The sequence below is a fragment of the Salvelinus namaycush genome, chromosome 11 (assembly GCF_016432855.1).
Source record: "Salvelinus namaycush isolate Seneca chromosome 11, SaNama_1.0, whole genome shotgun sequence".
In the NCBI taxonomy this organism is placed as follows: Eukaryota; Metazoa; Chordata; class Actinopteri; order Salmoniformes; family Salmonidae; genus Salvelinus; species Salvelinus namaycush.
Window position 1 is genome coordinate 13080351 of NC_052317.1, and position 16169 is coordinate 13096519.

At 42.7% G+C, this 16169-nt stretch overlaps 1 protein-coding gene across 1 annotated transcript; it reads right to left on the reverse strand.

Moving 5' to 3' along the window:
* Nucleotides 1-5830: 5830 nt before the first annotated feature.
* LOC120055519 (calreticulin-like) lies at nucleotides 5831-8924 on the reverse strand. Its single transcript, XM_039003383.1, has 9 exons — nucleotides 8846-8924; nucleotides 8374-8475; nucleotides 7921-8124; nucleotides 7697-7791; nucleotides 7398-7607; nucleotides 7044-7157; nucleotides 6717-6860; nucleotides 6405-6497; nucleotides 5831-6158 (listed from the first exon to the last, which is right to left on the reverse strand). Exons 1-9 carry the CDS (start codon nucleotides 8922-8924, stop codon nucleotides 5934-5936), a joined length of 1266 nt encoding a protein of 421 aa, XP_038859311.1. The 3' UTR covers nucleotides 5831-5933.
* Nucleotides 8925-16169: the final 7245 nt, after the last annotated feature.

Consider the following 16169-nt stretch of genomic DNA (forward strand, 5'->3'; position numbering starts at 1 on the left):
TCGTGAACCGTGCATACTGCTACGTATGGTCTGTGTTCCATAAGGATTCAAATAGGCTACATGTCTCAAATGATTGCACAACTTGTTAGAACATTAGCTTCATATGATCCACTATTGCTAGCGACCCTCAGGAACAACCCCACGGACGTGACAGAGGAAAGAAAGGTAAACTAATGATGTAATGAGATGTAAAATGTAGGCTACAAATTGAAGGCAACTAACACTAAAGTGACAGTTGTTATGTATGTTGGTATTACTGACACACCTCTGCCACACACACGTATAACTTGCTGGCATGTTTAAGTTCAAGGTCAGAATACGCGTAGAGAAGAGCATGAAAAGGGAATTAAATTCAATTTACATGTGTGCAACTTAAGTCTGAATTCCCTCCTAACAGCAGCCATAGCAGCTGTTATCTCTGTGTGTGTCTCACCTGCTGGCTCTCTTGGACGCACTCCAGCCTGGTCAGTTTGAGCTGGTCCTCCAGCTCCATCCTGTGCTGCTCCAGCTTCTCCAGGGTCTCCTCCAGCTCCCGGCGGTCTGCCCGCTGCTCCTCCAGCTCAATGCCCTCCTGCTGCACGGCATCCTGCAGGTCCTGGTGGGGTGGAACACACAGGCAGGTGGAGGGAGGGATGGATGGAGGAGTGGAGAGATGAAGAGAGGGAGAGATGGAGGGACAGCAGGGGCAGATGGAGCAGAGCGAGAATGGAGGGGTGGAAAGAATGGAAGGACACGTGGACAGATTCAAAGAAAGCAGGACCAGATAGAGAGGGAATGGGGAGAGAGTGTGAGAGAGAGAAAGAAACAAGGGCCAGATGGAGAGGGGTGGGAAAGATGGAGTGACAGTAGGAGCAGATGGAGTAGAGGCAGCAGTGGCAGAGAGAGCAGGGAAGGGAGGGAGGGAGAGAGAGAGAGAGAGAGAGAGAGAGAGAGAGAGAGAGAGAGAGAGAGAGAGAGATCAGTGGTTACTGAAAATCTGAGGAGATAGAGGCTAGAGACAGACAGCTACTCAAAGTCCCTTTCACTGCAGAAATAAGGCTTACTTGGAGTGATGCTTTTCCATTAATTTTACACAGCAGTATTCAACCTGATCTCCATTCTAAAAAGAGGAATGATTAGACATCTAACTGACTGGAGGGAAAACTGCCAAGAAAGAGGGGGATGGGCAGAAATAGACAGGGAAGTGGGAAGGAGAGGAGTGCGAGAGGGGGAGAGAGAGAGAAAGAGGGAGAGAGAGAGAGAGGGGGGGGGGTAGTGTAAGAGCCAAAGTTCAAGCAATGCTTGAGGCACTTTCCTAGCGAGTATCCAGGGCTCTATATGCATGGTATTCTGATAATGAGCTTGTCGATACACTAGTGCGAGAGGTGTTATGAATGACAGACAATGTGCTGTACTAACGCAGATAAATGACTTTATATTCACAGGCACTTTCAACCCTTCAACTGCTGGATTCTGTTTTTAGCTGGAAAGTCTAAAGAGCATTATAGTGAGCGAAGTAAAGCAAAGTAAAGAGAAATAAAATCTCGCTGTAGTGACTCAGACCTGCATAAACCATGAGAGAGAGAGCTGTTTCACTCAGGCTCAATATGCACAGCTCATCCTGACAGTTGGCTATTGTCTGGAAAGGATTTCAGCCCTTCTGCTCAAGGTCCTAAAAGATGTCACTAGGGGATCAAGTTGTGATATTTTGGGGAATCATCCCAGATACTAACACAGGGACAATTTTAGGCCAACTTGCAATCTTGCTAAACAAATCGGACATTTTCCCAACGTCAAGTTGCTACCTTGGATGGAGGGGCACTTAATAATTCACTTTAGTAGCCTTCATAACGCTACAATGCATCTATCATGCATCTACTACCATTTATGCACAAAGTAGTTCATTCTGCACTGTGACATTGTAGCTATTTGACAGCAGGAAAACACAGCGGATCAGGGCCTGTATTCCCAAAGACCTGATCCTAGATCAGCATTCCCTTTAGAATACAAGCCCAGTAGCATAGACATTTTCAACAATCATATTTTAATAATACCACTAGCTGAGAGACAGGAAATCAGTTTTGGGTGAGATCATGTCGAGGCCACCTCTCGGTAGTCAAAGAGATGCTGTTGCCGGGGGATACAGAGCTCCATCCCAGGTTGTTGCCGGGTTACAAAAATAGAATCTCACACATTGACATCTCGACAGGTAGCGGTGCACGCAAAATGTTCACAGTGTACTGTAGTTGAAATAATGACAGTCTTTCCTATGATGCTGGGATGGGCATTCCTATGACGCTGAAGGACACCAGTAGACACGATCTGTATTCTCATGGCCAGATGGTCCTCTGTAAATGCAGAGCTCGCCTGCTCCAAAAGGAAGGCGCGATAGAGAAAAGGATTTGGAGATATGTCAAAGGGAATCTGCATATTTAAGCCTAGCGATTCCCTAAAGGATTACTAATACCTGTACTTTAATCTGTGCACGCCTTCCTCAATCTTCACACACAGAACAACATGACAACACAGAAGACTCTCAGCTAAGAGACCTGCTCCGTACAGTACTGTATGCTCATGTAAGGTGCCATTAGAAACCCTGCACATCCTGATCAGGCTCGCACATAACACGTACACCTTGCTGTAGGCAGTGAAACATGAGAGCGCACACAGATGCGCACACAGACGTGAACAGTCAGACGTGCGCTCACACACACGCGCGCACACACACACGCGCACACTGTGGGAATGTAATAGGAAACGTGTGGCCTTACTCTGATTTCTCCAGTCTTCCGAGCAACACACTCGTCCTGTTCCACAAAGTCCTTGTCCCTGGGGGACCAGCAGAGAAGACAGGAATGTTTAAGGAGGGATGAAACTGATGCTGCACCTAACCATCCCCCCTTACCTTCATCTCCACCTCCCCCTTCTCCCTTCCCCTCTTCCCCAGCCTCCATCCCCACTCTATCCATTCTCATTAGTCTGTCAGTCAAACAGACGGTGCATATGGAAACTGAGGCAGGCTGTGTGTGTGTTGTGTGTATGTATGGGCACCAGGCAATAAAAGAGGGAGGGGAGAAGGGGAGACAGAGAGTGAGAATGTACCAACTAAGCTTGTGCAGAGGGGTTGCATGTAGATGGAGAATGAGTCAGAGAGGGAGGGTTGTCCATCCATGACAGGAGTATTAACTACCTCCTCCTCCCCCTATCTTCCTCCTCTCATACTATCATTCTCCTCCCCCTATCGTCCCCCTCTCATATTATGATTCTCCTCCCTTCACCTCCCCTCTCAAAACACTATCCGTCATCCCCCCATACCTGATTCAGCACCGTGAAGGGTTAACAATCATAAGAAATAATGGGAATGTGCCATTCCTCAAGAACATGCTGTCAAACCACAGTATGAGAGACATTACTTGTTCATTAACCATTTCCTTGATTCAGAATGTATCTAACAAAGCTAAGTTAATATCACAGCACTGTGTTACATTGTATTATCCCTGTTGTCTCTCTATGCAAATGACTGTTTGCTCCAACCTGCAGAGGAATGGGCTAGAGGAAGGGGCTAAGCCCAGTGAAAATCTCAGGGCTCAGAGGGCTCTAAATTAAAACAGCCTCGTTTGAGAATGACTGTAATATCAATATGACTGCAGTGTCAATGCAACACTATGTGTTAAGGGAGGCCTCACCTGAAGACTCTTACCTACCTAGTTTTATAGAATACGGTACTTTAATAAACATTTGCACCAGTAAATGTTGTACTGCACCGTTTTTTTTCTTCAATAAATATCATACAGTATACAAATGATCATTTTAAATAGCAATGAAAAATGAATGAGTGTACAGGTGAATGTAAAAGGCTTTTTATTATACTCAATAGGAAATAGCCCAACCTGCTATATAGGCCTATTCCATATAGGTGTACATTTGTGAAATGATTTGCTTAAATTTATATTTTTGGGGAGACGATCAAGAATTCCATTTTAGAATTGTATTAATTACAATCAGTTGAAAATTAACCAGTTAACCAATTGCTGTCTGTCTGTCTAAAATAGGCTATATTTTATTGTTGGTGCATGTCGATGAATTGCATTCATAGACCAGCTGTTACTACGATCAATGAGAAGATATTAAACATCCCCGCTTTAGTGCCTCATACTGGTCATTCATTAAAAAAAAACATCTCTTCACAACAGGATTGTTGAAATTGCATACGGGGGTAAACCGTTAACCTTAAACATGACCTCGCTCTATTATGGATGATAGGTCAATGTAGAAAAGGAGATTATCGTCAACTAAGCTTTTCCTGATCCATCATCGTTATCCCAGTACCAACCTCTCACTGCACGGTGCCGGTTGCCTTGGCGTCCGCAAGCAATCCAGTACAAAACGCATCATCTCTGCGGTACTCGCTCTCCCATCGCATCCCCAGGTACCCGACTAGATATTGGCTGCGGTCCCGTACACAGCGTGGGATCCCAAAGCGATTATCCGAGAAGGTTTTGATAGTTCGGTTATTTACCTAGAAATAACCAAGGTCGACTCTGTTTGGAGTAAACTGGCGCTTCTGGTAAATTTTACAATTTCTCATAGCCTGTTCCGACTCCATTCTTGAGCCTTTCATCACGTGGGAGGGTCGACCCTTGATACCAGCTGAGTTCAGAGGCGTCCAAACATCATTAGCGTTGTTTACATTGTCATTTTGCTACGTTACATAAGTTATAAAGCCCTTTGTATGGTGAAAAATATCTATTCGTAACATGCTATTCTGCTGACGCAAATGTGCAGGAGGGCAGATAAGGCTCCAGAAAGCTACATTGGACCTAGAGACAGAGGATGCTGACTGCTGGTGATAAACATATTCACTTTGGAGAGACAGTAGCTGCAATAGGAAATTAAACTGCGTACTTGTCACTTTCTACTCTAAATAGCAAGACAATAACTTCAACACAGAGAACAAATATTTTCTAGAGATGTTATGAAAGGCTGTCAGTGTTTGTGATTAATTCTGCTCTGTAGAAAAATGCCTAGAAGCATCCATATGGTGCTATTTCATTTGTTTGACTTCTAATTGCCTGTAAATATAAATAGTATAGTGTGATGGTGATTTTTAACAAAGGCACACAATATACATGTCAAATCCAAACAGCTCTCTTTTTTTATTACTGTACAGTATTTTTGCACAACAATCTTTGTAATCATAATTTCCCAAATAAGGTAACAAATATCTACAAAAACAATTAAGGGGAGAACAAATGCACTATGCTACATTAGGAAGTATGAGGTTAGTGTTTGAGAGACAAAAGTTTGATGATTTGGCTACAATAGTCCTTGGCTGAATGTCAGTGGAATATAAGAGGTTGATGACTGAATTTGTCTAGGTGAGGTTACAGATGCTACTTCTAAATTCTACCTAATATTATGTATTCCAGTGTGTGACTGAATTTAGTAAGCAAATGGAACGAATGGGAAACTAATCGCTATGCATGTGAATACCAAGTAGGATTCACATTGTGTACACAATCACCCAATGTGAATTAAGTATACAAAACAAACAAGCACCATTGAATTAGACTTCATCTGTAATATTTGGTGGAGCAACAGACTATAAAAGCATACTTACAAGAAATAGGTTAGCATTAAGTCGAGCCTGTAAGAAAAAACACAGTAAAAACATTTGCCAATATATTACCAAATGTGAATTATTATTTGATACAATAACAAAAAGTGTCAGTTTTTTATTAATTAGGGGATAAACTAACAAGTTAAAATCCAATAAATTAATTTTTAAAAATGAAATAAAAAAATGGCACAGATTTTGCAGTAAATGACTCCTTCACCTCCCCTTCTCTCAACATTATTACTTTGAGGACTGACTGGATGGTAAAGTGAAATGATGAATAATCTCTCCCCAGGCTCAAAGAACGAAGTCACCCCTATGAGAAAGTCAAAGTCCTCTAAAGTTCATCCTTTATAGAATCTGTTTCCTCCTCCTCTTCCTGTGCTCCAGTCTCCTCTTCTTCCTCCTCTTCTTCATGCTCCAACTCTTCCTCTTCTTCCTCCTCCTCCTCCTCCTCTTCTCCAGGCTCGTCTTTTGTCTCCTCTTTCCCCGCCATCTCTTCTGCCTCTAGTTTCTTCCTCTCCTTCTCCTCCTGGGACTCCTTCATCTTTTTCTCTGGGTCCTACAGAACATGAAACAGACAGCCTTTTTAACAAACCACAGGAATTAGCATTTTTACAGTTTGTAGTGTGCTGGTAGGCAACGTTACAAATATGTCTTCGTAAGGATCTGACAGCAAAATAGTGGATTTATTCAGACAAAGCATCCTGGAACAAATTGCAAGGGAACGGGTTGGGGGGGAATGCGACTCGAGAGAGACACCAGTGTGAATATGTAAGTGTGAACCTGAGAGGTGAGTGCCACTGACCTTAGTCTGACCCCAGGTCTCATTGCCGACTTCTTCTGCCAGCGTAGCATCATCTGTGATCAGGAAGTTATCGAAGATAGTCCCAGATTTCACCTGCGACGGCAATGAATAAGTCTGAATTACTTCAAACATTTCAGGGCAAAAAGACTTTCAGGGATGCGTTTCCTTTTCTCTTTTCGATTAAATTAAAATATAGAGGGCTTTTAAAAAGAATGATCCCAAACTGAATCCTTTTCAATTCGATTCCACTCTTTATTATTCATTATCAATAACTAAGGTATTAAAAAGACTGAATAAGGGCCTCCACAGTACCTGCCACAGGTCCAGGCCAATGACTCCTATGCTGTCAAATCTGTAGATCTCAGAGTCTGCACTGTAGTCTGGATTGTCAATCTCAGGATGCAACCATTTGCCCTTGTAGTCAGGGTTATCAATCTTACGGGGTTTCCATTCACCCTGAGAAAGCAAACAAATCAATCAAACAGCTGTTCATATAATTGAAGCAGTAATCCAAAGCACAGGGAAAGCTACTGTCACCTTGTCTGCGTCCTTGTCTAATATTATGAGAAATAAAATGTGATCCTGCCATATGTGTAGAGCCAGGAAAACACCCCAGTTATGAAGTGTCTGACTGCTTGCCTTATAGTCAGGGTTGGAGACCATGGGTGGCTCCCATTCACCGTCCATCTCATCATCCCAATCCTCAGGCTGCTTAGCGTCAGGGTCAGCAATGTTCTCGGGGCTATCCCAGTCCTGACAAATAACAGAATCATGAACTAATCATTAATAAAACTACATTCATGAAAGACATATTACTCATAAAAGATTGACAAGATGGATTGCTTTTGAATCAGAATAGCTGGCTAGATGCCTGGTCTGCCAGTCTGTTTCTGCCGTTGTCCTGCCCGCACAATAATGTGGCTAGCTAGCGTAGCATTGTTGAGTGCAGAAACAGCCATGGGTCCAGGCAGGCTAGGAGTCCATCTTACCCACCTCTGGTTTCTTATCGTCTGGGTCCTCCATCCTCTCTCTCTCATCCCAGTGATCTGGTTTCACAGCCTCGGGGTCCTTGACCTTTTTAGGGGGCAGAATGTCCCAGTCCTCCTCCAGACTTCCAGACTCCGCCTTCTTGTTGTCAATCTTCACCTCATACGTGTTGTCAGGGTTCAGGATCAGAGTGTACAGATGGGTGTACTCATCATCCTGCAAAACAAAGACGATTGATTTTGATTCCTCCCAATGAGGATATAAGATATTGAAGAAGCCTGATTTGGGATATAGGCTTACTGTACCTTGCATCTGATGTCCTTTCTGATGAGGTGATTCTTGCCCTGGTAGTTGATAATGACATGAACTTTCTTCGTGGCTGGGCCACAGATGTCTGGACCTGGAGAAAAACACTATGATTAGCAATACAAAATAAATATACGACCTGGACAATTTCTCTGAATGTTGAATGTGTAACAAGGGAGGAACTGGTTCTCAATCAAATCTCATTGTTCCTGATGAACTTTACCGAACATGATGTTGTAGTTAGAGTCTCCATGCATGTCTGCCTGGTCGAGGTCAGCGGGGAATAGCTTGATGTAGCCTCCCCCGCAGTCGATGTTCTGCTCGTGCTTGACAGTGAACTGGATCACCAGGGTCTTGGCCTGGTTGGTGAAGGGCTCAAAGCGAGCAGAAGAAGAGTAGAAGTGGGCATCCTGGCTGGTCTGGAGACCTGGGGGCGATAAGATATGTTTTGGACTTTTTCAACTTCAGAGATGGCTCCTGCTCCACACAGAGAGCAGAAATGTGTAAGACTGACAATCTGACATTCTCAAAACAATGCTGGGGTCATAAAACCAGATATTTCATCACATGGACAGTCATAACCTCAGAGGGATAAAATAAGCCTCTAGCGTGTAATAGAAAATGCATTCAAGGTTCTTTATTCTACTGCATGAAGTCGTAGGTCCATGACATCTACCTTTGTCTTTCTCTGCATCTCCATAGAATTTCCCAGCAGTCAGGACAAATTTCCCATAGTCCGACCTATGGCTGGATTCAACCCAACGGGTATTCCAAGCATCTGACAGAAAAAAATACATTGTTAGAAGCAAATATTAGCAGCTAAGTCAACCATGTATATTGGCATGGTTGAATAAAACCAATTTAGCGAACGGTTCATACAAGATTTAGGGTTAGCTTGATCCGTTAATTATCAATTTGATTAGCTAGATAACTGGCTACCGTGATAGTTAGCCGGCCATCATTTTTGCAGTCAGTGTGGCTAAATATACGTGCATTATCGCGTCTCACAAAGCATAGCTAGCTATTATTGTTTCGTGGTTAGATAGCTCACTGATATTAATTAAGATGCTAGCTGTAAAATGTTTGGTCAGCTAGCTGTTAGGTTAGTTGGCAATAGCTGCAGCCCGCACGAAATGAATGGAACTTGCCATCTTCAAACTGCTCTCGAAAATACACCGATGGTTCAGCACTGGCTAGTGCAATCATCAATAGCACCGACACTAGCATGATGTAGTTGGCTAAATATTTGGATTTAGCAAAACAATATCAAATTAAATATCTGACCACCCTGCTCCCCGAAACATGCACAGGTTCCCCCAGTCTGTCTGACCAATCCCCGTCTACTCGGAACAAATGTCATTGTTTCATTGGCTGACAGGGAAAATAAACGCCCTTGGATGCTGTGGTAGATCTGGTACTGTGGCCGCCTTTACCGTGTACTTCAGAAAGGATTAACCACATTGGAGATTTTACAATCCAAGAAAACTATTGCCAAAGATTAAAGAATTGCTGAACAAATATTGCACATAGGGTAAATGTTACTGCTAATCTAGAACAAAATCCTGCACCCACCGCTCCTGTGTCAAATCCTGATCAGCAGCAAAATATACACTGAACAAAAATATAAACGCAACAATTTCAAAGATTTGACTGAGTCACAGTTAAAAAAAAAAATATTTAATATTTTTTTCTTGTTGGTCATAAGACTAAAAGCACCAGGAAATCAGCTCCCAATTGATTTTAATTTTGGAAATCTGTTCCAAAAATATTCCCAAGCATAATAGAGAGACACGTGATCGTGTACAAATAATAAATCATAATTGATTGGATTTATATAGCATTTTTCTACTAACTGAGGCACTCGAAGTGCATTACATAGTAGGGGGAAACTCACCTCATCCACCATCAATGTTTTAGTACCCGACCATTTTTGTGCCAGAAAGCTCACCATACATCAGGTGGAGAGGTGAGGAGTGATGTATGCCAATTAGGAATGAGGGGGATGATTAGGTAGCCATGATTGAATGTGGCCAGGTTGGTAATTTATCCATCACACCAGGTGAACACTCCTACTCATACAATAAGTGCCATGGGATTTTGAATGACCACAGAGAGTCAGGACACCTGTTTTAACGTCCATCCGAGAGACGTAACCGTATTCAGGGCAATGTCCCCAAATGTAATCAAGGTTTGAAATGATCATTTTTTTGCCAAATATTATATGTTTAGGCTTCTTGAAGTCAATTTGCAATCTACAAATATTTATATTATGTTCCGGCCCCCCGACTGTCTGCTCAAGAAAAAATTGGCCCACGGCTGAATCTAGTTGATGGTCCTTGTCCTAAATGTTGCATAATCCTTGTCAAAATCCTTGTCAAATTATTTGTGAAACATCAGAGAGATATGGTGAATACCTTTTGAAAGTGGACAGGAATTTGCTGGTTTGCCTTCCTTGAGTTTGTGATCAATGATATGTATTTTATCTGATTCTTCATAACTGTCTTTGTTTCAGAATTGTGCAACGATGCACAAATTTGGAAAAACAAAAATCTTTATCCTGGGCAAGGGAATTCCATTGAGAGGCAAGGCTCTGAGACGAAAGAGGCACATTGTCCCTCAGTGCTGCACCTCCGGCTCGGAACCTACTCAGGCCCAAAGAGAGGAGCAGCGGGAGGACCATAGTCCAGTTACAAGTAATACCCAGACTACCAGTACTCAGAGGAGAAAAGGGGAAACAGTGGCTGCATGGAGATAAATGAGGGAGCAGCTGCCAACATTCTTGTCGAGAACATGGTAAAATCCATCTGCTCTGGGTTTTTTATTTAACCTTTATTTATTTAACTAGGCAGGTCAGTTAAGAACAAATTCTTATTTTCAATGACAGCCTAGGAACAGTGGGTTAACTGCCTTGTTCAGGGGCAGAACGACAGATTTTTACCTTGTCAGCTCATGGATTCAATCTTGGAACCTTTCGGTTACTAGTCCAACGCTCTAACCACTAGGCCACCTGCCGTCCGTGTGTGGGATCCAGCCAGAGATAATATGGCTGTACACTGACTGGGGCTGAGACAATATTTTGTTCTGACTGTGTGGTGGCCACCCATAAAGACAAAAACATTGTGCACCACCTGGAGATCTGGCAAGTAATTCTCATCAACAACGTTTCATCATGTGCCCAATTGACAAAGAAACTAATTTCTCAAACATAAGTTACGTTTTTCACCAAACCTAAACTTCTTAAGCTTGTTGGTTGTGTTTACTATGTGAAATGCAAAGTGTTCTACGTTGTTGACCTTGAATTATGGTGAAACTGAATTCCTGCAGATCGTGCCGTTACGCATCACAGATATGTCAAAGAAAACAATTTTAAATTTGCATTTGGGAATGTGTAGTTTTTGCTCCATTCTTTTTAATGGAGCTTTTCATGACTAACTCTTGTTCTTCTTTCAGGCAGAGTGCATGATGTGCGAGTAGAGCTCTGCCAGTGTGAGCCGAAAGCAGTGTCATTGGTCAGGTACATGAGCCAAAAGCAGTGTCATTGGTCAGGTGCATGAGCCAAAAGCAGTATCATTGGTCAGGTACATGCTCTGGCCTTGCACACCCCGTCAGCCTCAGACTGCAGTGGTCTGCTCACTACTCAAGCAGATAACCAGCCTGTAGCTTGAGAGTGGTGTTACACTCAGGGCCATATGCCTGTCATTACGTTTTCCTCACAGGACAGTAAGTAATCCCTTTTATAATCTGACTCTATTACCATGTCTACTTTGTCTGCAAAAGTTCATAACCAAATTCCTGTTTTGATAAATGGATGTCACAGAAACCATGTGCCACTTGTATGTGAAGATGCATTGTCTGTCTGTGTTGATGGCTTACTCTGATGGAATGCAGTAATGAATCAAAGTGACTCTGTTCATTCATTTCAGGGAAGAGACTTGTATATTGCCCTGACAAATGAGGCCTATGAGGAGTTCCGACATGCTATGTCTGAACTTGACATGTTGCGCCGTCTGCCTCCAGAAACTGCCGGTGCCCGTTCTGTCCCAAGGTTTGTTGTATTTTTGGGGGGCCTATTCAATGTTTTATCACCCCCCCCCCAAAAAAAACATCAAAGCATAAGATATCAATTGTGATGTCGCCCTCTTTTATAAACACAAATGATCTATTAGAAACATCTGTTCCTTTTTTGTAAAACAATTGTACAGACAGCAGCATATCACCCTGCATCCCATCCATTTTGATGATTGTTTCTCATTAAGAGACATTCACTAAGAGGATATAAGTTGTTCAGACCAGTGTGCTACTCTAACGTTTTAACACCGTGCCATGTGACTATACAGTAGCCTACATCTATAGTCTACTGTAAAATCATATGCTGCTTTCGGCTAAATACTGTAGTTTGTGTTTTTCAATAGGACAAATAGAAAGAATAGCTACTGTATTCGAAATTGTGGTGTAGTGTACCTACAATGTTACCCTACCTTAATAATGCAAAAGTCACATTTTACTTCATTCATGAGAGAGAATGCAGGAAGCAGGCAGCGGACCATTTTTTGGTGCTGAAAGGTAAAGCTGCAACCGCAGCGCAATCAATAGGAGGTGACCAGTGCATGGTGCTGAACATATAGCTAACTTGTTATGCAAGTGTTGCACAGCAACAGATGGAGAAAACCTACACCAGTCGAGTAATTCATTTCAACAATAATCTTAATTTTAATGTGACTTTACAAATAACATGAGGGCTTAATTGGAGTCAATTTCTCCCGAGGCCTATATAAAATACCTTAACTGGCTCAAGTAGGCTATGAGGCTTAACAGCGTCTTTTAAAAATAATATATATATATAATTTTGATGCTCAGAAAAATTGAGGGGCCAAATAAAACCACAGTCAGTTGGGGAACCCTGTCCTAAATCATCAAATGAGAAACATGCAGTTTAAAGACATTTGCCAATGGATTGGAAAGGAAGATGCTACGTCCATGGCAATAGATCCAACACATGATTCCTATCTGGGTTTTGCATCCCTAAATATATTGTGACATTTTCATTGTTTTCACAGCCCTTCAAGTAATGAAAATGTTTAAAAATATTAACAATATTCTGAATAGGATGTATACATACATGCAACCAAGTGAATGCAGCATTACTGCAAAAAAAAGGAGGCAAGTGAAAAGGGGAGAAAGTAGAGAATATGTCTGTCTGCCCTATATTAACCACCAAAATAACAAAATACAAATAGGAAGATTTGTTCTATTTGAAATGTTCATAAAGTTGGGAGATGTCCAATGTCACCAGGGTGTTTGGGGTTATCTGTAACACAAATGTATGTATTAGGACTCATTATAACCAGTTATGAAATTAACTAAATACTAACATGTACTGCCATGCAGTTAAATACTATCACACGTATAACACAAACAAAACTATTCATTTGACTTTCATTCATCTTTCTGTCTCACAAAAACAGCAGACTTATCCTCATAAGATGGACGCATTTAATTTCAATATACTGGACCCTTAATTTCAACATATTTTTGTGACTCAATTCCCACCATTAAAAACAAAGCAAACAACCACATTTTTATGGCTCACATCTGACACCAGCATGGCGTGGGCAAGAGTGTCAGTTATGGGTCCCACTGACTCAGCAACTGCAGGACCTGGGGACTCGGGGGATTCAGGCAAGACAGGCAGACCCTACCCCACAAAAAAACACAAGAGAAGACATCTTCATTTTTGTACACTTCATTTTGGCCCATTCTACCCCTCACCTTCCCATGCATGCAAATTATCCCCAGTTTGTTGTTGTAATACAGTTTGTGTTCTCAGTCAACTTGCTTGGTGAAATAAATATAAACTGCTGAAAGATGTGGTAAAGGACAACATAGCTAAACCAGCAAGGATGATGAGGAAATATATGTCCTTGCAGTGAAGAGAAGTGGACCCACCAGAAAAGTCTCCAAGGCAGGAAACCCGGAAGAAACCACAAAGGTCTGAAACAAATAAAGTAAAATTGCTAATTATACATCATCACAGTTATATGGCCCATAGCCTTTCCCCTGAATTCACAAACAGTTAGGTGCTACTACTTTGTAGCTCAGCCCCTTCAATGTAGCTGAAATATGATTGGTCTCAACTGAACATTTTGGTTTCAACAACCCTGTTTTTGTTGTTGCATTGGGATCTTCGCTAATTGCAATGTGGTTGCAGAAGCATATTTTGGCAGACTTTTGAAAATGGCCATGAAATGATTGGGGAGAATGTAGACCCACCGGCTGATCAGGTGAGGATGCAACATGGGGTCTGGGGGGCCCCAGAGGTCCGCTGAGGCCAAACCGTTCATCACCACGTCTGAGGGGCACTGGAGGTCCACTGGTGCCCGGCTGGCCCTCGCCACTTCTTGGGGGGGCTGGAGGTCGACTGGGGCCTGGCTGGCCCTCGCCATATCTGGATGGGACTGGAGGTCCACTGGGGCCCGGCTGGACCTCACCACTTCTTGGGGGGACTCGAAGTCCACTGGGGCCCAGCTGGACCTCGCCACTTCTTGGGGGGACTTGAAGTCCACTGGGGCCCGGCTGGACCTCGCCACTTCTTGGGGGGACTCGAAGTCCACTGGGGCCCGGCTGGCCCTCGCCATATCTGGATGGGACTGGAGGTCCACTGGGTCCCGGCTGGCCCTCGCCACGTCTGGAGGGGACTGGAGAAATGTGCAAAAGGACTATTGTTAAGTTACACTAATAGGCTATCAAGAAAGATCTGAAAGATTAAAGGTGAATATTGAATAACAAGGCAAAACCATAAGTTACAGGACATTACTGCCATTAATAAGGCATTATTCAACACATGATCAGAGAAGGAGAGCCATTAAGTTTCTTACCCATGAGATTGGCTCAAATGCCTGAGGCCTTGGGTTTTGAAAACTCTGTGAAGGGTTGTTTTCCTCATTTCTTCACATCTGAGGAGAATCTACATTATATTGGATATTATCCCAGCCCCGAAATGTACGGGTGTGATCAAATGTCTCCCAAAGAGCGAGAGAGATTCACGACATGGTATGAGACAGTACGTCATAGTACCTTTGATTTCCATAAAGAGATGGAATTATACTGTGACAATGATGTGGTTATCCTGCGTGACGGATGCCTCAGATTCAGAGAAGAGGTAATCAAAGATGCAGCCATTGACCCCTGGAGTTGTACAACTATTGCATCGGCATGCATGAAAACCTATCGTACAGCATCCATAGCTGTACGATAGGCATCTATAGCTATTCCATCGCCTGACAACTACCGCCGACAATTCAAGTCATAATCTAGCGGGTCCATTCAATGGTTGGAGTACTTGTCCCAGGATAACAACATTTTTATTCAACATGCTTTGAATAAAGGGGAGAAGAATATTGGACCCTACTATGTAGATGGTTACACACAGATTGATGATGTTGAGACAGTGTATGAGTACAACGGTTGTTTCTTCCACGGTTATAAATCTTGCTTTGTGCCCCAGGACATGTGTGTCTTAACCCAAAATACTTTTGGGGATATGTACCAGGAGTTCCAAGACAAATTGGAATCTTTACAGGCTGTTTATGGGTTGAAAGTGAATGTGATTGGGAGCACGAGTGGACAGAACTCAAAAAGTCTGATCCTCATGTTTGAGCTTTCCTTTCCACCTATGACATACCCGAACCCCTGGAACCCCGACAGGCCTTGTATGGAGGTCGTACCAAGGCTTTGACATTACGCTATATAGCGCAACCAGATGAGACAATTGGATATGTAGATTTTACATCCCTTTATCCGCATGTAATGAGTTCCTCGTTAACCTATGGGTCATCCTGAAATTATTCACCGTGACTTTGACTTACCGCAAAACTATTTTGGTCTGATAAAAGCAACTGTTTACCCTCCCCTATACACCTTGACCCTGACAGAATAGAGGTCAACAAAACCAAAATAAATCTGTCAAAATTATTTCTTAACTCCCTTCGGGGTAAATTATCCCAGAGAAGTAATATGCTAACAACGTTGATCATTAAAGATTCCGAAGAATTTATGGAATTTGTTTTTCTGGAACAATACGAAATTTCACATTTTTCGTTCTTGAGTCAAGACATTGCCCTGGTGCAATGGAGACGTAACAAGAAGTGGGTTCTACCCCCGGGTAATGTAAACGTGTTTCTTGCAGCATTTACCACGGCCTATGGTCAACTTGAACTATACACCCTCATGGAGCACCTGCAGAGGAGGATTTTTTATCATGACACAGACTCGGTGGTCTATGTAAGCAAATCGGGTGATTGGAACCCCCCGCTTAGCAACTATCTGGGTGGTTTAACGAGTGAACTCGAAGATGGTGACCATATCATAGAGTTATGCTTTTAGGATTAAAGACAATCACATGATGTTGAAAGCCAAAGGCGTGACTCAAAACTATGAAAATGCCCCCCGTGTAAACTTGGAATCAATCACACG

What these genes read in the sequence shown, in the direction of transcription:
- LOC120055519 (XM_039003383.1), bottom strand. Translation starts at nt 8,924, where the DNA reads ATGCTAGTGTCGGTGCTATTGATGATTGCACTAGCCAGTGCTGAACCA. An exon ending in GAAAGGACATCAGATGCAAG is followed by an intron (nt 7,608 to 7,696) that starts GTACAGTAAGCC and finishes TTTGTTTTGCAG; the next exon opens with GATGATGAGTACACCCATCT. An exon ending in TTGGCCTGGACCTGTGGCAG is followed by an intron (nt 6,498 to 6,716) that starts GTACTGTGGAGG and finishes TTGCCGTCGCAG; the next exon opens with GTGAAATCTGGGACTATCTT.